This window comes from Elgaria multicarinata, chromosome 4 (assembly GCF_023053635.1).
Source record: "Elgaria multicarinata webbii isolate HBS135686 ecotype San Diego chromosome 4, rElgMul1.1.pri, whole genome shotgun sequence".
In the NCBI taxonomy this organism is placed as follows: Eukaryota; Metazoa; Chordata; class Lepidosauria; order Squamata; family Anguidae; genus Elgaria; species Elgaria multicarinata.
The window spans coordinates 22,773,788-22,799,741 of record NC_086174.1 but is presented as its reverse complement, the minus strand read 5'-3'; the positions used below and the strand labels follow the sequence as shown (position 1 = coordinate 22,799,741).

At 41.0% G+C, this 25,954-nt stretch overlaps 1 protein-coding gene across 2 annotated transcripts in view; it reads right to left on the bottom strand.

The window, feature by feature from the left end:
- Positions 1–12,037, bottom strand: part of PTK7 (protein tyrosine kinase 7 (inactive)) — a 100,227-nt gene extending 88,190 nt beyond the window's left edge. Inside the window, exon 1 of one of the 2 annotated variants that reach the window (XM_063123955.1) lies at positions 11,923–12,037. In XM_063123955.1, coding sequence (XP_062980025.1) covers positions 11,923–11,974 — 52 coding nt within the window. In that variant the 5' untranslated portion in view covers positions 11,975–12,037. The remainder of the gene's footprint in view (positions 1–11,922) is intronic. The other variant, XM_063123956.1, reaches the window with a different exon arrangement.
- Between the last annotated feature and the right edge of the window lie 13,917 nt (positions 12,038–25,954).

Below are 25,954 nucleotides of genomic sequence, written 5' to 3'. Positions count from 1 at the left end.
AGAAGTGGCACAACTATGAGGCAGTCAGTCTCATCCACAAACATCCCTACCTTTATTTGGCTAGATTAATACCTTCATCCTACAGCAGCCTTCCCCAACCAGGTGCCACCTAAGCTAAGGACAGGTGAGCTCAAGCAGTGGAAAGGTTAGTGAATCCATCCATACCATTATCTGTGGCAGAGGAGAGAAAGGGAAAAACTGCTTTGTGGCAATCTTATAAGAGCAGAATCACAAATTCTTATTTATCAGGAACTGTTCATCACTAATTGGCATTACTAACTTTCAGTGCTTGTTGGATTGACATATGACGGGAACAGAACTAGTGTGATTGTACATTTCTTTAATAATTATGTATAAGCTCCTACATAGTACATAGTGGGAGGCAATTTAAACCATTCCATGAATGGATGGGAGAAGCTAAATCCCCTCCACCTGTAACTGCTTTTTAAAGAGCCATTTTTGTCTGGCAGTGGTTATTTTTAAAGCTCCACCAAGAGCAAAATGGTTTAAACAAACAGAAGAGAAAATGGTTTAAAGAAACATTTTTGGACAGAAAAGCATGGCGGGCGGGAGGTTCATCTTTTCCCTCCCATTCTGGCCCTTGTATGCCCCACCCTCTGCATGCTGCATTATTCATGCGTCTACCTCTACTGAGAGAGCAGCATTTGCATGATCAAAAACTGGTGTATCCATGAGTGATCATGATAAATACCATACCTGTAACTTTAAAAACAGAACACAGCAAAAGCAGAGGGACTAATGGGTTGGATCAAAACTAAATTAGGTGAATTTAGCCCCACTGAAGTCATTGGGACAAGTTACTCATGACTGAAATCTCATTAATTTCAATGGGTACTAAGTGCAACTAACTTAGCAATAGCTTTCTGCCTTTTGCTCAACAAAATCCATGAGAAGGGATTAAAAGGGGGCTTTCTTCTAAAGAGTTAAAATACAGTTGATAAAGTGAAATGAAGACTGCTTGAAAGTCATGTTACTTAAAAGCCTGCAAGAAGAACATGTGGCAAGATGTCTTCGGTCGTTCTTCATATTCTGGGCTATGAGAAATAAGACAGAAGGTCTGTTTTAGGTGAGCAGAAGTCACTTCACAATGCATTGCAAAGAGATCTTTGTTACTCCTACATAAAGCTTCTTTCCCATGACTCTGCCAAAGCAGTCTACAGTGACATTGCTCATTAGCACAAACAAAAGGTGCATTTGTGCAAACTGCTTCTTAATTAGCCCATTTTTAAGTCAGATAACGGGCAGTGCAGTGCCCAACCACAGCTTTTAGGCATAAAAAGAAGCACAGCTACAGTTTTGAATATCGTTTCTTCAGGCACGCAGGGTCATACCCAGAGACACATTCAGAGTACTAATGCCTAGCTTTGGGGTGAAAACAGAACTGAAAAGGACAAACATTTTCGTTTAACTGAATGAATGAGAAGGTATATTCCATCTGAATGCTTTTCAAAACCAAGTTTCCTAAGTGTTAAGTAGTGTGCCAAATATGCAGTATTGTGCAACAGTGCGTATGTAAAGAAACATTTATGAATATGGGCAAACCTACAAGCCTTCTGAAAGCAAAGTTGAAGCCTCGCCTTGCCTAAGAACTATTGGAAGGTATGAAGGACTCCCATTGCAGCATGGCTAAGAAAGGGGGTGGGGCAGATGTCTGGGACTGCTAGCAAAACGCAGGGAGAAAGAAGTGCCTACCTTGTGGCACCTATCCAACAGAAGCATGGAATATTACTTATGTACCTGGCAGGGCAGATTTGATTTAAATCAATTTGATTTAAACCATGATTTAAATCACGATTTAAATCACTATTCAGAAAGACTCGATTTAATCATGTGACTCCCCCCCCCAAAAAGTGCACTCTTCCTCACTATATTTTACACAACTCAATTACCAAAGATTCATTCTTGCTGGTATAATCTTAATATTTACAACCAGATGAAGGTTTCATTTTTAGAATAGCAACTTTTCAGATTAGTTTTACAGTTAATTAAAAACTAATCCTTATTTCATGATGAATAACTTTTGGACAGTAATGTATCTTAAATATAAAACTTTCTTTAGAAAGACTTTTCCTCAAAAAGCATTTTATTAAAAAAATCCAATTTAAATTTTTAAAAAATCCATTTTAAATTTTAAAAAAATCAGTTTTAAATTTAAAAAAAAATATATCATTGATTTTTATCCACCCTGGTAACTGGGCATAAGACCACCACCCTCCTATTGGTTAAGCGCCCACAAGGTAATTTAAGAGTCATGTTTCCAACATTCTTTCCCCTCCTACTGTCATTATGAAATGCACTGTGCAAAAAAGAGAATAAAAGGGCTGAGGGAAAAGCATAAGTAAGAGGAGGCTCTACTAAGGTAAAAACCAAAAGAAAAAGTATTAAGAGGAGGTAACTCTGGTCTTATTTGCATTCACAGCATTTTAAAAGAATCCCTACATTATTATTTGTCCCTTGAGGCTTCATAAATAAAAAAAGGCATTGATATAAACCTTGATATAATTAAGTACTGAATTGCCAAGGAATTCTATAATTAACGTTGCTGAGTAGCCTACACGTTGCATATCTAAAAACATTCTCAAGAAGTGACAAAACTATAATAAAGACATTGGTATGAATGTAGCAAACATTGCAAAACCAAAGCTACATCATGGATACAGCGGAAACCAGGCAGCATTATAAAACTAGCTCACAAAAGATATTGAACTAAAAGGTACCGCATTAAATCCAGATTCAGTGAGTTCCACTTAGCTTCCACTGAAATCAGTGTGAAAAGTTAGCCATGACTAAGTTAAATCTCAATTACTTCAATGGGAAGTAAGTGCAATTAACTGGTTCCAACACATTATTAACAAACATGTTCTACACATTTCTTGGATCCTGGCTGTTAGTGGGGGAGGTAGTCATTACCACACCATAAGCAAATGTGCAGAGCTGTAGCCACAACAAAGGACTTGAGAAAAGGAGTAACCTCTTAGAAAACTGGGCCTAGGAGCGTTGTTGAGAATGTCTGGGTTGTAGCGGAGGAGCCCTATGTCCTTTAGACCCAGACCCGGATCTGCTGGTAGCTCATCAGCTATGTAATGGAGGCACCTCTTTTTCTTTTTTTAAACTCTTAAGCAAAGGCAAGCAGGCAGCTGTACGGTACACTGAAAAACATACGTTGGGGCAACCATTTACTTTTTCTTTGAATTGAATTAAAGGGAGTAATGATGCGATGATTAATGAATGGAGGTGATTGAAGATAATTTGATTTTAGAGCAAGATTGGATGGGAAATTAATGGATAAATTAACTGATTTGGGTGTGCAGGAGGTGGGGGTGCAATTTTTTTGAAAAGGTCATTTGGGGTCACTTGGCCAGGAAATTAATTGGCTTGTCTTCTGAGAAAGTGTGGTAATTATTTTAAAAAGCGCATCTATGCATATACATGAACATATACACATTTTATGCAATTTGGTATCTATGGGCCAGGGCCAGAATACCTAGCTAGGCCTGCCTGCCTACACACACACACACACACACACACACACCATGAACAGCAGCTAAAGCTGTACATGCAAAGTCCCAGTCAGGAACTCATGACAGCACTAAGTCAGGCTTTTGGAAGGGGATATTCAGTTTAGCTTCCATGTCACTATCCCAAACTGCTGACTGGCACTATTGCATATCTAACTTGGGCAATGCATATGAAGAGCTTTAGGCCACAGGATCATGAATGCAACACTTGTCTGTGGGCAATCCCTCATCCATATATGGTCTATAGGTAGATTTGGACCTAGATTCAATCTTAAATGACATGAAGAAGACTGGGTTGCACTGGGAAATATATGGGAGCATATACACACTTTGAAGGATTTAAAGACAGTGAGTGATCCTTAAGTAATCAAGATGCAAAATTATTTTACATCTAAAACAGGGATAAGGAACATCTCCTGAAGTTGTTGGACTGCAACTCCCATCATCCCTCAGCATTAGCTGAGGCTGGCTAAGGCTGACGGGAGTTGCAGTCCAACAATATCTGGAGAGCCCTTGACTTAGACAGTATTTTAAGTGCTTCCATAATAAAAAATACGAGCCATTGGACTTGGAAGAAGACTCTTTCCTTCTAACCACAGACCAAAAAGTAATAATTCTGTCTGTATGGGATGAGTGTGGGTTTGTTATTGAACAACACCTCATATTATGAAAATGACCTTTCTGCATTTGCCTCCATTAATTTAATGGGGTGCTAACTTCCAAGACCAATGTTACTTTGATCACTTGAGCAAGCAGAATGTGGAATGGAGTGGGAGTGAAGGTAACAGAGGGGTTGCCTGAGATGCAGCACAGACAGAAAGCAGGCTGCGCAGAAAGGCAGATAAAAGGAGACAGAAACTGAAAAAATAGGGGAAATAGGTACAAAAGGCAGAAACAGGCCTCCATCACTGGGAAAAACCAAGCCAATTCGCAATATTCGCATTCAATAGTAGGGCATTTTTTTTTAATATAGTGAACAATTCTTCCCCCATCCCTGCAATTTACAGAGCAGGAAAGGCTTTGGATCAGGAACTATATGCTGCAAAATCGAACATACAGGTCATTTAAAACAAAAGCAAAAACAGGAAAGCTTTTATTCTTTGTTCTCAGGCTACGTTTCCATGATGAAAACACACTACTTTGAAAAGACCTATAGAAACAGATATCAACTGCTTTTCTTTGAAGCATTTTGCTTATGGTTCAACACACAGAATCACCACATTAGGCGATATATCCATGTATTTTGTGGGGGAGGGGGGAGAAGAGGAAGTATTTTTATTTTTAAAGAAACAGAGCAGAATGTGATACCTTTGTGACATCACCACCACTCTCCACCTCCTCCTTGTCCTCCAGCAAACCACACAAAGGATTGCAAGTAAAGTATAGTTAACAAGGCAGTGTGAAAAGGGGAGGATTAGGTCTCATTCACCTCAAAGTCTGCCTTTATCACGGACATCTGTAGGACTAGTTTAACATAGCCCTATTTCTTCACAAGGGCAATGTCTTCAAAGCACACAGATGCTTAAACTCCCACCGGTGAAGAAACAGTACCTTTACTTGCTTGTAATAAGGTCCAGGCTTATGGAGCTACACTCCGCCATGCTCATGGCCAATCAATATCAGAGTGCTACACAAACTCCAGCTTCATCAATGTGACTAATTATTAACAGCTATGTTGTATGTTCCTGCAGTAACTCATTGTTAAGGGCTGTTATGTGCTACAAATCCGCTGCAGAATATATGTCATCTGCAAATCATTACATTGGATACAGCAGTTATAAAAATTAGACTGCTCAAAAGATGAGGTGTTTAAAGCAGAGTTTGTCTGGATCATAGATTGCTTTTCTGGAAGCATCAAAATGGAAGCAAAACTGTTTGGTCTAGTATTAATGTCTACAACTGCAGTGATGAAAACAAACAAAAGCGGAAAAGAGACACACTTTTTGCATCCTTTTAGGGCTAGATAAACTGATGCTCTCCAGATGTTTTGGACTATACTTTTCATCATCCCCAATCATTGGCCATGCTGGCTGAGGCTTATGGGAGTTTCAGTCCATCAACATCTGCACAGCCACACATTCCCCATGCTTCTAAGAAGATAGGGCAAACATGATCTGAAGTAAAACAAAAAAAAATCATAACCTAAGTATCATGACCCAAAGTTTGCTAATTACATTCTAGAGCTGAAATAAAACATGGCTATTTTTCCAGACACCTTTAGAATTCACACTCATACGAACAAAGAAAGCGTAACATGAAGAATACAAAATTCTACTACTAGGAACATTAGTCAAGCCTCAGCCCTACACCACCCTGCAGATGTTACCTCCGGTGAAAGGGTAGCATAAGGGCTGCTTTTACAACTTAACAGCTACCTTACTTCAAAGGTTTCTGCCATTCCATCCAGCATGCCCACATTGCTGCCCTATAATTTAACTAATCACATCAGCTTCATTTTCATGCATTTCCACTGTTCCTTCATGGGTTATTCTTGTACTTGTGCTTACTTGCCCTTGGCATTTATTTTGAGAAACAGCTTAACATTTAAGTACTTTAGAAATGTAATGCATTCAGCCACATGGTGCATTTTTCTGTATTTAATGGATATAATGTAAACACAGAATCCAAAAACAGCACCCCAACCTAGCAGACAGCAGTTAACATTTTCCTTACAAAATGTAGATCAGGAGAAGACAACCTGGTGCCCTCCAGATGTTTCAGTCTGAAATTCCCATAAACCTTAGCCAGCATGGTCAATGGGCAGGGATTATGTGAGCTGAAGTCCAAGACATCTGAATGGCACCCAGTTGCCACCCATAATGTAAAAGAATGACATGCATCCCTCAGGGTAGTAGGTTGTATAAACATTACATATGAAATTACTAGGTCTTTAATAAGTTTCAGATGCATTGCTGCTTCATTCAACTTTGCTATATATGGGGAGAGGAGAGTAAGGGAAACGCAATCACGTTTCTAACCTATCAAGTCCCTGGATTGGATTCAGATTTAGTCAAACTTAAGTCCCATTGAAATCTATGATACAAGTTAGTCATGAGTTCCGTTCTATTTAAATAACTTGGACTTACATTCAACTGACTTAGCCTGAATCTGACCGCCTGTTCTTATATTCCTTCTATGTAATATAGATGCTATTCTCTAGGATGCCAATTCTTACTGCTCATATCTCAAAACCCTGCAATGGCCAAGAATTACAGAAGTTGTTCCTTAAACCACCACTACTTTAGATCCCAACAACAAATAGTTCAGATTATACACTTTGATACACATTATGGTACATTTCACGGCTCTGCTGAAATTCTTCAATTGCTAAAATGGCTCACATATTTGTATCATTTCACTTTAAAATCAATTTTATAAGTACTGTGGACCTGATCCAGACAAAGCTCAAGTCTCAAGTTCCACTGATTTTAATTAGCAAGTTAAACAGGTCCTTAACTCTCTCCCAAGGAAATGAATGGGACTTAATAGTGCTTAACACTCGTATTCATTTGGTTTGTTATATATCCAGCCAAACTAAAAATTAACAAGTTTAAAATAATATTTAACATAGTTGACTTTTGTTTTAATTTCCAGCCATGTTAGTCTGCTGCAGCAAATCAAAAGGTCTTCTAGCACTTTAAGACTAGCAAATCTATTATGGCATAAGTTTTTTTCTGAAGTGGGCTATAGTCCATGAAGGCTTATGCCATAATAAAGCTGTTAAAGGTGTCACAAGACTGTTTAACTAACCTTAATTACTTTGGACCCTTGCTGAAAGCTGCCCCCTCACTGTTTATCCTAGACCAGGGGTAGCTAACCGGTGCCCTCTCATAGTCTCTGACCGTTAGCCATAGTGACTAGGGTTTATAGACTACTACTTCCCTAAACCCCAGCCTGCATGGCAATGGTCCGGGATTATGGGAGTTATAGCCCAGAACATCTGGAGAGCACTACCACACAAGTTTGCCTACCCCTGCTCAAGGCCATTATATATCAATCTCAGTTTAGGCTGATGAATCACTACCAATTCCTTATTTGTATAGTGTACAAAGCTAGATGGCAAATTCCTAATTTGATAAAGCCACATACAACTCCCCTTTTATGGACATGACATTCTTCACCCATACTGATTGATATACTTATGATAACACAGACCTTTATTGCCATGTATGTACACTGTGGTATTTAAGGTAACAGTTAACAGTCATATTGCTGTTAAAAACTTGAGAATAAAGTCAGTGTTAATGCAATATTTAAACTACTACAGCGTTTAGTTGTTCAACTACCCCAAACGTAAGATCAAGATATAATTAACAGAATATATTTCTTAAACTTTCTAGTGTTATTTAACTAAATATTCAGTAAATTGCAGTGGTCAGAAAGTAGATTTCTAGATGTTTTGGGTTTCAGCTCCTAGCATTCCTGACCATTGGCCATGCTGGGAGAAGCTTCTGGGAGCTGAAGTCCAAAACATCTAGAGATCTACCTTCAGCCCACCCCTATTGTAAATATGTTTTTAAAATGGATATGCTCAGGTTATAGGCAGTTTTATCACTACATATGAAGTTTAGTAAATGCTGTATGATCCAATTATTTTATTTGTGACAAATACTGTTGGCAGGCAAACATAGTCTGTGCTTTATAAAGAGAATATAATTCTTAAACAAAGTCTTGGAAAAGTGGAACTCCACGATGAGAATTTTTTGGGTTTTTTTTTTTAATTAGAATGGTATCTATTCACCAACTTTGTCCTTGTGAAGACAGCAATATGAATAAACACATGTAACTTAATTTGCCATTTTGTCTGGACCAAACATTTCTAGCTTACATCAGCTACTGGTATTATAAAGTTAAGGAGTTTGAAACAGGCAGCAATATCAGTCATTTAATTACTTGTTGCTTGTTACTTTGATTAATTCAGATTTCACAAAAAGCATATACTTTATTTTCCAAGAGATTGGGAATTCTAAAGCACGAACTATTCTTAGGCTGCAAACCTACAGCCAGCTGAGTTCACTGGGACTTACTTTTGAGTAGATATCCATAGGATTATGTAGAGTTCACCATAAATACTTGCTCTATTAGTTATATGAACTAGGATGTTCAATGCCCCGATTTCAACTTAATTTTATTTTCACTTAAACCAAGTTGCTTCAAATGTAAAGGCAGAACACTGCAAGATCTATAATGCTTTTATTAAAATTCTTGGTAACCTGAAACTGAGATACTTCCTAGAGACCTTTACTGCTTACAAAACATCCATATATCCTTCACGAAATAGACCTGCTTTTGTGCAGAAAACGTAAGTAAACATTCTTAGAAAAAGAGCCCTGCATCCAACCATAAAAACTACCAAACTTCATCTGGGTCTTTAACCTTATTAGTACTTGGACTGATATAGTTATAATGCTGTCTGCAGCTTAGCAGTGCATATGGAATAATAAGCCCGAGGAAACTGCAGCGTTAGATGGCTATAAGGAATATAGTAGTAAGTGATGAAGCAGCATTTCTGCAAGGAGCTATCATTAATGACAATGAACTCTGAAGAGACATAAAATATGTTAAAACAAGAGTAGTATTTACTTTTCAATCTAGATGTATAATGGAAATCACTACTGAAATGTTCAGAACAAAGATCGTCATCTACTAAAATTAACAAGGTAAGATGACTTAAATATGAGTTTATAAATTTAAGGCCTGTTTCCTTAAACAAACACCAATCTTACAATAAAGTCAAGATTTAAATATTCCTAGCCTTCACAGCAGCAGAAAAGGATCATAACTAACAGAGGTCTATAAAGATTCAGAAATCAGTGAACAAAAGCCAAAACTTGCACTTGCATAAATCATGGTTTAAGAAGGGCTGTTTACTCACTTAACATAGAAGCTCAGGAATTGCAAAGGCCTTCTGCCACCAAGGCTGTAGTGAATCCCAAGAAGGGAGATCAGCAAGACTATACAATCAAAACTGGGCCAGTAAATGTCCTTAACAGAATGTTTCTGCCTCCTCAACAAGGGTTCATCGCATCCAATATTCCATATGCTACTGTGGTACTCTAGTTGAGGAAGGATTCCCTCCTTAGTAGGGGGAATAATTTCTCAACTCCAAGTAATCTACTGTTGAAGAACTTGAATTATTTAATCTCAGTCAGGCTTTTTCATATTTCATAGAAATATTAAAATCAATTTTAAATTCACATTTTCATAAAACTTTCAGATAAGTATCAATATGAATTTTAAATTCACATTAAACTCCCCCAACTTTCCCATATATATAGCTACTTTAGGAACTGTAGCCTGATAATTACATACTAGACATCTTAAAGATATACGGGGGAATGAAATTTCAGCAAAAGCCTCTCACTTCAAACACAACAGGGAACAATATTATTTTGCAGCAGCATCCAAGGAGGACTCTGGGAAACAGCTATGAAAAGCATCAGATAACCTCCACTGCTAGGTTTCTACAGTTTTGAGAAATGTACCAATTTTGTGCATTTTTCACCTGCAGTAGTACAACAAATGAGTAAAGATTTGTAGTGCTGTCTCCTATCTTGCAATGTGGGATTACCTTACAATAGCATCCTTAAGCATGTGAAGCAGCCCTCAGTCAGGTTGATCAAGTCTTCTCCAAGGTCTAAACTGCTGCAAGATCTGCCCACTCAAAAATACCAAGGAACTGCACAGTGGCAACAGCACAACAGTTACACAACATCTCAACCAATGATTTGGCATACTCCTTGTTTGTGTATTTGTCCAAGTCCCTAATAGAGATTTCGCCCACAATCAGGTTCAAGACCTTAGATCAACACCAGATAACAGGGATCTGTGTGTCAGTCATTACATTATCAACCAGGGATGCAGGAATGATTCTCACGTCAGCAATACTAGCTAATGCAGTGTATATATTGGCTTAACAGAAACTGTTCCATAAACATTAGAAGAGCTTATTGAAGATTGAATTGAAATAATCAACTCTATGCTGTATAGGATTAAAAAGCTAGTCCCTCCAAGGAATCACTGGAACTTTAAGACAATTTGGTCCTGTCAATTTTTGTGGGACTAATTAGTTAAAACTGGTCTGTGAATCAGGCAGGCAATGAAGTTAGGGTGTATTCCTAAAATCTAGTTGACTCAAATTCAACAGATCCATCTCAAAGTTTGAGTCTTATATCCTACAGATTAAGTTTCCTCTTATTAGAATAGTTCCAGTAGTTTTAAATGCTCATTAATGGAGATGGTTTTGAACAAGAGGTTTGCAGAAACTCCAAAACTCTTACCATCTGAAATTATTCCAATAAAAGACATATCCTGTAACCTTACAATCCTCAGTCTTGGTGATCAATCTATGAAGAAACTGAACAAAGTATCTTCATACAAATGCCCTGGAGAAGGAGAAGGAGAAGAATGCAGCAGCAGGAGGCAAAAAGCTAACGTAGCTGACAGGGATAGGAATGTAATTTTAAGTTTCTCTGTAGACGCCACTAGTGTCTGCTTATTAAAACTTAAAGTATTGGCGTGTATTCCTCTCATTCCCCCAGCCAGCCTAAACACACACATACACACACATAAACACTTCTTGCCTGCCTGTCTCCCTCCCTCCTTGGAGCAGTTTCAAACCAGCACGTTAGAGGCAGCCAGAAGAAATGTTGCCTGGCTGCTCGCTCGAGAAAGATCCCGCTGTTCAGTCTGAATGGCACCGAGGAATTGGTGGGCTGGTGTCTAATGAAACCGAGGGTGGGGGAGACGCTAACTGTTGTGGCGGCGGGTGCAAAATCAAGGGGGTTGGATAGAGAAGAGGATCCGTTTTTGGGACGCAAGGAGGGCTGATTGAGGCTTGGCACCAAACGGCTGGAGAGAGAGAGAGAGAGAGAGAGAGAGAGAGAGAGAGAGACTCTCTGCGGCCACTTTCCATCTCCCTCCCTTTAGCGGACACAAAGAAGCCCCTTGAACGGCGGCCACCCTTCGCCGTTCAAACAGGCTCGCCCGCTCATTCTCTTTTGCACACTTTTAGGCTATACACATGACCCAGGAGAGCCACGCAGCCTGCAGCCTGCCTCTCCTTCGCTGCGGGAGAGGGGTGGTGTGTGTGTATTAAACCTCCCATAGCAGCGGCCGTGCACAAACACACTCCTACACCGCCACCTCCTCACAAAGTGGGGCTGCGTTGCCCTACTCGAGCAAAATGGAGGGCAGGAAGAAAGGACCCCCCCCCCCACAAACACACACATTGCGGGCGCGCGGGATACCACGAAACGCGCGCGCGCACGTACACACACACACACACACACACACACACCGGCCTGTGCTTGCCTCACCGGTGGCAGGCAAGGAAGGCGGACGAGCCAGCCGGCCAACGAAGGGCTCCACGCCTCAGCCCCACACTCACCGAGGAAGAGCAGGAGCCGGACCCCCCGCGCCATCTCCGCGGCCATCTCTGTCCTGCCCCTTTTGCTACGCCCGGCCAGCTCCGGCCCCGGCACTCGCTCTCACTCCATGCTGCTCCGAAAGCGCCGCACAAATCTCTTCACCCAGGCGGGCCCAGCCCCGCTCCGCCCCTCGCACACCCGGGACGAGGAGGAGCTTCCGGCCGGCAGGAGCATCCCGCTCCGTGCAAGGCAGGCCGGAACCTGTCCTCCCCCCCGCCTCCCCCCGACTTACTTTTCCCTCTCCGTCCGAATTACCTGCCCGGCTGGCGAGCGACCCCTATGGGACTTGGCGGGCTTTCTGGACTAGAGGCCTGACAGGACTTTTTACTTCACGGCGTGCACGAAGTATCCCAGCAGCTGTAGTGAAGGGAACAATTGCTTCGCTTTAATAAGCCCTAGGGTGTAGTGCGATACTTGCCTAGAAGTAACCCCCATTGAACTCAACGGGGCTTACCTCTGAGTAGACTGGCGCTGATAAACGTTCTTCTTTAACTCTTGCTCTCTTCCCATCCATTCAGAGTCTACTTACACACGCATATAACTTGCCCATGTGTCATTCCCGTGTTAGCTGTCTAAATCAGAGATGAGGAGGTTGTGTTTCACCACCACCACACAGGCAACTAGTTTGGGGCACACCATAAACGTCTGGAAAGCTGGGCTTGCTAATGCATACTAAAAAGCTTTCCTATGAGAGCAGACACATACTACAAGGCATTTTCCCCGTGGCTACCATGCACCTATATGGTTGTTTAAATGGGTAACTTTCTAGTTATATTCTTGATTAAATTTCCACTTTGCACCACAGTCCATATTTTATCATTCTATTCCATTGTTGCTAAATAAGACAATGGAGCAGTAGTGGACTAAATGTGGGGTGAGGGAGTTGAATGCAAGAGGAGTTGAATGCAAGGGAGTTGAATACAATCACTTTCAGTAGTGATTTCCATTATACATCTAGATTGAAAAGTGAATACTACTCTTGTTTTAACATCTTTTATGTCTCTTCAGAGTTCATTGTCATTAATGATAATGCCACATTCAGACCTATGTCCTCTCAACCCACTATGGGTGTCAACAAGTTGGGATGATGTCAGGTGCTTTCACATGGAGGGCTCTTAGCACTACCAATTAGAAGGCACTATGCAGATATTCCATTTTTTTTCTCCTTAACAGATTTTCTACACTAAGAAAAAAGACAGAAGAAATGGTGGGAGAGCACCAGAAGTTTATGACTGGAAGATAATGTCTGGACCCCAGTAAAATTCCATGAATGAGACAGGGTGATGGCATTATAAAAGCTTTATCTGGAAGCACCCATAGACATCCCAATTTGGTGGTGTTAATTGTTCTCAATTAGAAGATGAAGTAGATGAAACTAGGGGCAGAAGGAATATAAACCTACAGAACTGTGTTGTTGTTGTTGTCACTGTTGTTGTTTTCCAGAGTACGGCCCATCCCACTTCTTGTCAATCCATCTTGGGTCTATCACATAATGACTGCTTCTCCACCAAGCAGAACAGAAGAAAATCTTGAGATATTCTTGCTTGGCTTCTACAACCATGATCCTCTTAAGGGAGCAAGGCAATGTGCGCCTGTGGTATACGAACATTAAAGAAGTAAAGCAAGCATGCATGAATTTCTCTTATAGCTCTGTTCTAATCATGCTTTCTCACTTAATTAAATAGGATAATATATGGTAAGTATGCTTAGGTCTTAAGTCTCGACGAAGACTTAACACGATTTGTCTTTTTTATGTGAAGACAGCCTCAGACAAATTCTAGAGACTTAGGCACTACAGGTAGTCTCAGGTCCAATAGGTCCTTTCTTCCCAGGTAACAAACTGAGGAACCACCAATGTATCTTTAAAACAAGGTGGTTGAAACCTTGAAAGAAACTCAAGAGTTTGGCTCTGCGGCAGAGATGAATTAAAGTAACTTCTTTGGGGAGGGAAACCACAATCCCTCAGGGAAGTAATAAAGAGGGTTTCATTTCCTCTCAGTCATCCTGATAAGTAATTTACCAGATGTCTTTTGACCAAGGCCCTGAGGGCTCTCATTCTCTCTGGTCCATACAAGGGTTCCCCAACTAAGTAAAATGTAGACTTCCTAAATGGGCAAAGTGCTATCTGCTGCTAAACCAATTTATCTTTCACTTGAGGAAGAGACATGTGTAATTCAAAATATAATCTAAAAGCATAATTCATTTATCATGGGAGAAGCTTTCATATGCCACAGATTGCTTCTTCATGCCATTGTTGATAACTAAACCCTAAAATGGTCTTTGTACCTATTTTCTCTTGCTTATTCTCTGAGACCAACACTTCAGCTGTCTAGAAACAGCATACACAATCCTCCCTAACATCTAAATTGTTCTTACATTCATGGCACACCTGTATGAGTGGATATTAGCCTGCTCCAGACACATGACATTGCAGTGTCCTGCCCTGAGGATGCTTTACAAGGGACTGCTAAAACCATTAAAGAAACTAGTCTCCAGGCCCCGAGAAGTTTCCCTCTCTCTCTCTCTCTGATCACTCACGGAGAAGATCAAAGGGCTCTGAGTACTATTCCATTTCTTTATTGTCTCAAGCTGGGAACAGCAGGGCTGGTGACAACCCTATTTCCTTTACAGGCTAGCAACTAGGGATGCGGCTGTAAAGATTATAACCTTTGTTCGTGTTCTCACAAAATGCTTACTGTGTGGTAAATGGCCTTTGTTACCCCAGGGAGTTCACATGCTGTTCAGGAAAATTGCAGGATAAAGAACCATTTACCCCAGGAATTTGCAAACAGTGGTATTTCTTTTCTTTTTTTTTCTGTTATAAAGTGCATATGAATTTTATCCCCCAGTGTAGGCTACCCATAACCCTAGAATGAAGCTGTTCATTTGAACTTTCCTACCTAGTAGATACCACCAATGTTCACTGATGATACTGTTCACTAGTATTGTACTAGGAGCCACTAGTACAAATATACGCAATACTGGGTGTATTGCTAATACTTTCACCTGGTTGGATTATAATCCCCTAAGTAGAAAAATTGACATAATTAACTCAACTCCCTGGTGTTGATAGCAAGTGTTGTTTGCTTGTTTTTATCCTACCTTCCCCAAGCTGAAGGAAAATGTATTAAATACAGTAAACAGTATTTCTGAACCAAAATTAAATCAAAGCAATGGATGATATCCAAATTGTGTCTCTCAGCTGATGGAAAACATCCATTAGTGAAATGGGGAGTGGGGCGATTCATGGGCCTAATCTACACCAAGCAGGATATTGCACTATGAAAGCGGTATATAAAAGGAAGGAGCCACACTACTGCTTTATAGCGGTATTGAAGTGCACTGACAACTGTTGGGGCCCATGGACACATACCATATACTGCTTGCTTAGTGTGGCTCCTGCCTTTTATATGACACTTTCATAGTGCAATATCCTGCTTGGTGTAGATTAGGCCTTGGTGTTCCCCCCCTTTCCCTGCAGTTCCCACCCTCTCAAACATACTGTAGAGCAGTGGTTCCCAAAGTGGGCAGTACCGCCCCCTTGGGGGCAGTGGGATTGCATAGGGGGCGCTAAGATGCAAAGGGGCGGGAGGGGGCGCTCAAGGTGGTCTTTTCTGAGAAGCACCTCTCCAGAAGGTCTTAAACCCCAGGGACATTTTTATGGGAGAAGGTAGTTTGGTCCCAAGCCATATAGGGGAAGAATCCACACATGTATTAATACCGTTTAAGAAGAGTCCTTTTAACGGTGAATTAAAATTTCAAAAGCACCAAAACACTAATGAAGAGACATACCCTGCTTGGTGTGCCCCGCCACGCTGGCTGCAAAAAAGAGGCGTTTGCTCTCTTTTCCCTCCCTCCCTTGGCAAGCCTACGGCAGGTGCTTCCCATTTAAAGGGGCCGCTTGCAGGGGGCACTGGGCATGAGTTTGTGGAATCAAGGGGGTGGTTACCTGAAAAAGTTTGGGGACCATAGAGGTGAACCATCTGGAAGAGAATGGGAGGGCTCCACAAGAGAGGAGGGATTACCAAAAATCACCCCTTCCTCAAAGTGTTTATGGATACCTTCTGTCAGCAGGGGTACAATTGATACCTGTTGATCGGTCTGCCTGTTCGCTGTAAAATAACATAAAGGCAGCTAAGCATTTTCTAACATAGGTGACTTTTGTAGCCCCTGCGAAGAGAGGAAGGAGCAGCTCTGAACCTTGGTTATTCCACACTCTCAGGGCAATTGCTGTAAAGAACCTGCTTGCAAAGGCACTAAATGTCTGAGTCTGGGATTCACAATGCAAGTGGTGGTGGGACTCATTGAGAAGGTATATAGTTTCAGGCTGTGAAAGGCTATAAAGGCAAGCATCAGCATCCTGATCACCTCTGGATAATCTAAAGTTCTGTCAACTTGTTCTTGCTCTCACATTACCTTTGCCTTCAGGTATGTCCACTACATACTAGAATCCAGCAATATAATTCCATGAGCCAGAACAGAGTGTGATAATTTAAATCCCGACTGCTATCTAGTCTAAACAAATGCCCCAATGAAGCTTGCTTGTGAAGATGGTAGCTCTTTTGCCTCTTAGAAGGCAAATAAATAATTTTGAAACTCCACGTTTTCAGTAGAGGCTACCCTTTTAGTTCCATTTTAGGGCTTTTCTATAGAAGATGACCTTCATTTTGTCTTATGATGTTGTTTTTCAGACAGAAACCAGCAGTAGGTGCCTTTGCCCCTTCCTCCTCCTGTGATGTTATCTCATACTGCGGGAGGGGGAGAGGGGGGACATTGCTAAGGTGGAATTAGGGTCAGCGCCTCACAACTCAAATTCCTGAAGCCTTTGTCCTTCCAGGACACAGCAATTTAGAATCTCACACGAAGATGTTGCTAACCCAGGAAATTACTGCTAAGCCCCTTCCCAACCCTTCCACATAACAAAGAATGTTAAGTGTGATGTTAAAGATATCCCTAATAAGAGCTTATAAACCTTAGATAAGGAGATGATGGCACTTTGTAGAGTAAGCAAAGCAGAATTTTTCTGGGAGTTTTTCTAGGTGCGCACCAGAAGGCGTTGAGATTCCCTTGAGGGGTGGGCAGACAGAAATGGATATATGTGTCCTTGTCTCTTTTGTATATAATCCCCCCCCCCCACCGGCTTAGTGTTGTGTGATATGGTTAAGAAAGATTGGGCCTGTTCAGAAGACCCCTTAATTACCCTGCTGGTTAAGGCTTTTGGTTAAGCAGCAGGGTTTAACTTTAAGGTGTTTTGTGCTATGCGTTTTGCTAAACCCTGTTCACTCACTAACTACAATCAGACTGTCTGCAGCAGGGTTAGCGGCTATAACCGTGGCTTAAAGTGTTGTGTGTGACAGCATGGCTTGTGATTAGTGCTAACCCCAGAGAACCACAGTTTCACTAACTACAGAGCTGGAAGTGTCATCTGAATAGGCCCATTGTTGACTGTGGATATCAATATCTCCACAGAAAGAAGAAGGGGTTTGGGAGATTATTCGTTTAACAGCAGAAGGGTGTACAAACCAAGGAGGAATGTTTAGTTGAGTAAGGATAGGGGCGTAATGGATATATCTATCTTGGATGGTGAATGTGAGACAAGAGGTCTTTTAATGGCTACTTTTATTTTTTTAAATGAATCTTTCCCCCACACTCCCTAGCTTACATTATATGGTTGAACTGCAAGGACTAGTGAACCAAATCGGAAGTAACACACTGCAGTACAATCCTATACATGAGTTCCACAAATGTTAACTCCCATTGAATTTAATGGGGTTTACTGCCAGGTAAGTGGGCATAGGATTGCAGCCAATGAAAAGAGAAAAGTATGTGGTGTGGAGCTGGCAGGCTGAAGGCCACATATTCATTCAACATAATCAGCCAAATCTTGGCCTGCAGCAGATTTTTAGTTAATTTAATCAAGGCCTGCACCAGCACGGCATGTGGTGGATTTACTTCATTTTTAAAAAATGCTGAGCTGCCGCTTGCTAGACAGACTTTGCCTCAAGTAGTAATTGGGTCTTAATTTCTTAATTTTGCATGTTTCCTTATGATATTGAATTTCTTCAAGTTTGGTGAAACAATTTTGAATTATGAGCCCATCCTCCAAAGTCCTTACAGCCCCTCTGTTCAACATTATCGCTTAAGAGTACGCTAACCCCAGGCTAAAAATAGAGGCAAAGTGGAGGTCCAATGTAGAACCTTCTATTATCAGATGGAAGCAAAAGATATGGGACTGCACTCTTATGGAAAAAATCACAAAACAACTCAAGTTCCAAAGTGGTCAAGACAATTTGTAGCAACTATTTATTGAACTAGCATATATGAACAGAACTTCCCTACACTCAAAGTCAACTATGAAGAAAGCTTTTAGGCTGAAATAGCTTGGGATTTCCTCCCCTGTTGGATCATTAAATATTGGGCCAATAATTGAATGAAGTATGCTAAAGTCATTGGTATCTGATTACCTACCTGTCGTTTGTTTATTATTAATAATAATAGATTCCACTACCCCCTTCCGCAAGCAATAAATCAATACATATCAAATGGCCCTTGATCTAGTGCATAATTTTGTAGTGCCACACTTATTACATAATTCCAGACTTATGCTGAAATGTTAACAACTACTCTTAACTCATTTTCTCCATTACACTCTCATTTTCCTTCATTTGATCCTCACAGGCCTGTGAGGTTGGTTAAGGTGAGAATTAGTGCCTGGCCCAGGGTTACTCAGTTACTTTAATTATGTCCATGTGGGCAACTTGAACACAGATCCAAGTCCAACATTATATCCATTACACCACACTGGCTCCTTTTAGATATGATGCTTTCTAGTTGCTTATGTACCACATTAGGGTGGCAAAATCTATCCCACATTAACAATTTGTTTAGGAGCAAATGGTGCGATGGAGAGGCAAAGGCTTTGTTAAGTTATTATTATTATTATTATTATTATTATTATTATTATTATTTATTTATATAGCACCATCAATGTACATGGTGCTGTACAGATAACACAGTTCTACATATATCACAGCCACAGTTTACAAGGGTAAACAGGGATATCAATAAAATAAAGGTAAGCATGTTGGTTAAAACGGCTACTTTTGTTTTTTTGTGAGACTAGGAAAATAACATATTTAGCTGTTCTACAACAAGATCCTCCAGTGGAAGACAAGGATTTTACACCACCAGAAGCTGGGACTTCATTCTCTAAAGGTTCACTCCAGCCACTAAACCATGCTACTCAAATTGGCTTAAATTGACTTTTATTACCTAGAACAGCATCTAAAATTACCTCCTGCTTTGTTAGTATAAAGACTGCCCCATTTTTTCCTGTGACCTACTGGCAAAAAGAGCTAGTGTGCTTCGACTGGGATAGAAAACACTCCATTAAAAAAACCCAAGAACTTTGTATTCCTCAAAATTCCCTCAACACACACATACATACTTCTTCCCAGTATGACCAGGGCCAGCAAAGCCCTCCTGTGACTGGCATATGCAGTGGTGTAGGGATAAATGAATTTTCCCAACAACAATATATTGTTCCCTGTTGTAATGCAAATTATTTTGGGGTGGCTTAGTCTTGAATGGGCAATTAAGACCCATTTGCTTTACAAAAGCCCTGCCTCCTGATAAAGGGGAAAACTGCTTTGCTGATATGAATCAAGGTAGCTGCCTAAATTTTTGGACTGGAGGGGAGGGACTGCTGTGGCTTTGGAGACTGACATGAGGAGCACCTGCATGTCAAAATTTCTCTGCTAGCTACTGTGAAGATTGCAGCTAAACTCAGAGGGAACAGGGAATTCTGACGGGGGGGGGGGGGTAGCAGATGACATCAGTGTCCGTAATAATGTGCTGCATCCGTGAGCTCTGGTTCTACAACACCACTAATCAAATGACCTGCTTCCTCCTCCTCCCATTCTTCACTTGGGACCAATTAGTCTGGACTTGCAGACAATGTGTTGCCCACCCATCCATCAGCCACCTGCCTTAGGGTGACCATATTAAAAGGAGGGCAGGGCTCTTGCATCTTTAATTTTATAGGAAAGGGAATTTCAGCAGGTGACATTTGTGTGCATGCAGCACCTGGTGAAATTCCCTCTTCATCACAACAGTTAAAACTGCAGGAGCCCTGCCTTCTTTCCTATATGGTCACCCTACTTTGTATAACATCTTGCCTGAAGACGAGATGAGAGGTGGCAACTTTGGAACAGGTCATACACACTCCTGCTGACAAAATGAAGTTTTGGTTGCACAGCGGTGGCAAAAAAGCTGCATTGATGCTTGATAATAAGGTGTATGATGACCATTTACCTTGCTTTAAAGGCAGACCATGTTCTTGGAAGACTCAGAAGAGTGCAAATTGCCATTACAGTAAGACGCATGCTCACCGCCTGCTTTGTTTTAAAGAGGAAATTGTGGCAGTAGTACTTGGGGGGGGGGCTGCAAAACAGACCAGAGGGGTGCCTGGAGCGCATGCGTTGCCCACCTCTGCCCATGATCTTCTTTGTTCTTCTTTTAAAAGAGAGATGCAGCATTTGCTCTTTTCCAGTCAGCTGACACTTTCCCCAGCCTGCAAGATTTCCCAGTACAGGTTGCAAAAAGCTCTGAAATTAATTCTAGGCAACTCTAGGATATAGGCAGGACTCTCTTTTGTTTTTCACAAATACAGTCGTGTGAAAAAGAAAGTACACCCTCTTGGAATTGTATGATTTTACATATCAGGACATAATAATAATCATCTGTTCCTTAGCAGGTCTAAAAATTAGGTAAATACAACCTCAGATTAACAACAACACATGACATATCACACCGTGTCATGATTTATTTAACAGAAATAAATTAGGTGTTGTTAATCAAATGCCCATGATTAATTATCATAAGCAAGTATGACCACCTCTATAAAAGTCGAAGTTTTTCCAGTTTGCTGGCCTGGAGCATTCAGGTGTGTGTTAACACAATGCCAAGGAGGAAAGACATCAGCAATGATCTTAGAGAAGCAATTGCTGCTGCCCATCAATCTGGGAAGGGTTATAAGGCCATTTCCAAACAATCTAAAGTCCATCATTCTACAGTGAGAAAGATGATTCAAAAGTGGAAAACACTCAAGACTGTTGCCAATCTTCCCAGGAGAGGATGTCCCAGCAAAATTGATGGTGCTATATAAATAAATAAATAAATAATAATAATAAAATCACCCCAAGGTCAGACCGTGCAATGCTCAGAGAAATTGCAAAAAAAACCAAGCGTTACATCTCAGACTCTACAGGCCTCAGTGAGCATGTTAAATGTTAAAGTTCATGACAGTACAATTCGAAAAAGACTGAACAAGTATAGTTTGTTTGGAAGGGTTGCCAGGAGAAAGCCTCTTCTCTCTAAAAAGAACATGGCAGCACGGCTTAAGTTTGCAAAGTTGCATCTGAACAAACCACAAGACTTTTGGAACGATGTCCTTTGGACAGACGAGACCAAAGTGGAGAAGTTTGGCCATAATGCACAGCGCCACGTTTGGCGAAAACCAAACACAGCATACTAGCACAAACACCTCATACCAACTGTGAAGCATGGTGGTGGAGGGATGATGATTTGGGCTTGTTTTGCAGCCACAGGACCTGGGAACCTTGCAGTCATTGAGTTGACCATGAACTCCTCTGTATACCAAAGTATTCTAGAATCAAATGTGAAGCCATCTGTCCGACAGCTAAAGCTTGGCCAAAATTGGGTCATGCAACAGGACAATGATCCCAAGCACACCAGCAAATCTACAACAGAATGGCTGAAAAAGAAAAGAATCAAGGTGTTGCAATGGCCCAGTCAAAGTCCAGACCTCAACCCGATTGAAATGCTGTGGCGGGACCTTAAGAGAGCTGTGTATAAACAAATGCCCTCAAACCTCAATGAACTGAAGTTGTAAAGAAGAGCAGGCCAAAATTCCTCCACAACGATGTGAGAGACTGATAAAGTCATACAGAAAACGATCACTTCAAGTTATTGCTGCTAAAGGTGGTTCTACAAGCTATTGAATCATAAGGTGTACTTACTATTTCACACATGGATTCTCCATTTTGGCTTTATTTCTGTTAAATAAATCATGACACAGTGTAATATATCATGTGTTGTTGTTCATCTGAGGTTGTATTTACCTAATTTTTAGACCTGCTAAGGAACAGATGATTGTTATTATGTCCTGATATGTAAAATCATACAATTCCAAGAGGGTGTACTTTCTTTTTCACACAACTGTAGATGCACCATATAACACTTGGTGCTGGGTGCAGAACTCAGCATCCTGAAAAGCTTGGTTTTTATTTTTAACTAGCTGTACCCGGCCACGCGTTGCTGTGGCTCAGTCTGGTTAAATGGAAAAGAAAGGAAAGAGAAAGCGCACATTTCTAATATGTTTAATTTCACAATGCTTGTGGGTATACAATATTTTTTGTTGTTCCATTGTCTGTGCAGATATAGAGATTGTCTGGTTTGCCGACTCTAGAACACGCAACATATAATTGTCCATGTGTAGGGTGACCTTATTTGGGAAACCAAAAAAGAGGACACCTAGTGTGTGTGTGGGGAAGCAGCTTTCTGAGTCCTGCAGAAAGTACGTGATTCCCCCGCCACCTTAAAGAACCCGATTGGAGTGGAGGAGGGGAAAGGATTTCATTCTGCACCACCACCATCCACTCCAATTGGGACCTTTTCTATAATGTCCACGAATGACCCACTTTCCCCTTTAAGACCTCAATTGGAGCTCGGGGTGGGGGAATGATGTGCCTCAAGAAAGCATGTCATTCCCTCCTGCCATGCTAATGGCAGCCTTAAAGGGGAAGGTGTGTCATTCCAGGACATTATTGAAAATTATAGAAAATCCCCCCTGACACCATGGAAAGAACAAAAACCAGGACAAATCCGGGGAAATCCTGACAGTTGGTCACCCTATCCATGTGAGAACCAATCCGTGTCTAGATGTAAACAGCACAATTCTAAAGATTGGCCTTGAGCTTTGTTGATGGTGATTGCAAACGCCAATCTTTGCAGCTGGACACGCATATTTGTAGTTAATTTTAACGTCTTGACGTGTCGCCACAAAGTAGAGTATTTCAGGCAAGCATTTATTTTGTCCGCTGGTGTCGAGCGAGGAATTACAGGTAATGTTTGCCTGAAATCTCCTGCAAGCAATATTAATGCGTTCCCAAATGGTCTGATGTTTTCACGCAAATCTTGCAATGATCGATCAAGAGCCTCGAGCGATTTTTTGTGCGCCATTGTGCATTCATCCCAAACAATAAGTTTGCATTTCTGCAATACTTTTCCCATGCCAGATGCTTTGGAAATGTTGCACGTGGGAGTTTCAATGAATTGCATGTTCAATGGCAATTTCAAAGCGGAATGCGCAGTTCTTCCACCTGGTAGCAATGTCGCAGCTATTCCGGACGACGCAAGAGCTAAGGCTATGTCATTTTGGGATCGAATTGCTGCCAGAAGCAATGTAATTAGGAACGTTTTACCAGTTCCTCCTGGCGCATCTAAGAAGAACATTTCTCCAACCCCGTTATTGACAGTTTGCATTATTTGATCATAAATGCCATTTTGCTCAAGCGTTAGCTTAGGAATATTTGATTGCACATATGACAAAATATCACCCGTGTTGTAATTTTGTTCACGACGCAATTCTACATCAAACGAAGCAGGAGCAGATCGATTCGGTGATGGCATTCCCAATTGATTGAGAACTTTGTTCACAATTTCTAAGCACAAATCTTCAATCATTATCAACGCTTCATTGTAGATTTCTGCTGTGAAATCCATGTTCATATTTGAATTTTCCTTGCGTATTCGACGGAAAATATCTTCAGCCATGTGCGATTTATATTTCTCCCATAACTCTGTTGGAGATGAAGGAGAGCAGGCGGTCAATATGATTGCAAACAATGCACGAATTTGATTTGGATGTGACGTGTTGTACGCATCATTAATGCATACATCCCAGTGTTGGTCGTTCTCCAATAAATTCAGAGCTTGACATGCACTGTGTAAAGTGGCATGTGTAACGCCGTTGACAATTCTCAATTGCTGGAAAGACGTTGGACCGGGCACATTTACCAACAGCATGCGAAGAAAGAAGCATTCATCTTGATTGGGATGCACGGTGTACAGTCTACCTATCATAGTGTCTTTGAATATGCCAGGTTGTCCGTCGACTCGCTCTCCTCGTTTGCGTCATTCAAATGATTTTCTACTCGCATTCCATGTGTAATACGTAGGCACTTCCGAATACAGCAGTGTTTTCGCAAACGTGTCATTTTGACATAACGTGAAGAAAGCAGTTAACGTTGTAGCCAGTGGATTCAGGGCTATTTGTTGCACATTTGCAGCTGTGAAATAAACGCGTTGTCCATTTTCTAGATGTACTGCTAAGTGAACAACAGCCAGACTTCGTTCATGTATGGGAAATGAAAGAATTCGCCGTACAGCTTCATTGCTGCTTATGTATCTTCCAGCCTGACCAGCATGTGTTGCTTTTACATCCAACAGATGGCGCTGTTTTTCCAAAAAAGCATGTTTTTACCTGTCACAGGTGTGGTGAGGAGGTTAGTGGGTTTTGGCCCTTCTGCTAGGCCGGAATCTCCTGGCAGTTACCTTTCTTCAGAACTTAGAACTTCCATAGAAGGCCGCAGTTCCGAGAAACATCGCTAGATGGCGCCAAATAGGAGAGAACATGGAAATAGGAGAGAAGGCAGAGGCAGTGGATTGGCCTACTGGTTGGTGATGTCACAATGACTTCTCTCCTATTTGCATAAGTGGCTTGGAGGAGGCCTCTGGGCTTTTATATACCCTATTTCTTTGATTCTAAGACACACTTTTGTCCCCATCTATAATATAGTTACATAAAAAAATGTGCGTATTCGAATGCAACGTTGTGTCAAAATTTCAAAGCAATCGGTGAAGAACTTTCGGAGATTTTAGATTAGGAACAAACGAACATTTACATTTTTATTTATATAGATTTGGAAAAGCAAGTTTGTAGCCCTTTGCTGCAATTATACACTTGAAATGTGTGAGTATGGGAAGGGGCAACTCCTGGTGAAATCTCCCAGGCCAGAGAGGGAATTCAGTTTGGCTCCTCACAGGTCTTAATGGTCTTGCCCCACTGCTCGGTTCCCCGCAGAACCAGACGATTTATACACATTTTCTTAATTTGAATAATATAAACATTACATAAGTTTTGATATGTTGCCTACTGCCCTCAGTTTAGTTTCTCCTCAAATATCAAGACTGAATGCCTTTCTGCATCGTATGTGCCAGTATAAGCTTCACAATATCTTTGATCGCTCTCTTGTTCCTAATGTGTTTGTAAAAAGGCTTGTTTGTGTGTTTTTTACTTGATGTGTGTGCTCTCTTTGTGCCCTGTTAGATCGATTAATCATCAAAAGCAGTTACTCAGTAATGTCTTATTAAACAAAAGCAGCCTGAATGGATGATTAGTCACTATTGGGAAACTGACTTCTCTCTGCAACAAGGTGTCAGATCTCCAAAAACAGTGATTTAAAAGCCAACAAAGTTGCTTTTTTATTGTAAACTTCAAAAACTAACAAGAAGTTTACTAAAGTCTAGTCATTCTGGTTTTTACTTTTGTTTTATACTTTTATTATATATGTGATTTTATATGGCTATTGGACGGTATAGAAATGTAATAAATAAATAATCCATGGCTTTCCACACCAAGGGTCTGTCTATATGTGGGGAAAAGCCCTGCAGTGGCTGTGGGTCTGTGCTGTGTCAGCTAAGTGACGCAGGTGCAGCTTCGCAGCCACAGTGGTGATTTCCTGTGATGCTGTGGTTTGAAAAAGCCAGTGATTTACCCCGATTTTTTCATTCAGTGTGACAGCAATACAGCGCTTCCGCTGTCTGACATTGCTCCAGGGCCAATCCAAGGGAGGTGCCTGGGGAAGGCGATCAACGATTGGATGGCTGCAGTATCCGAATGGC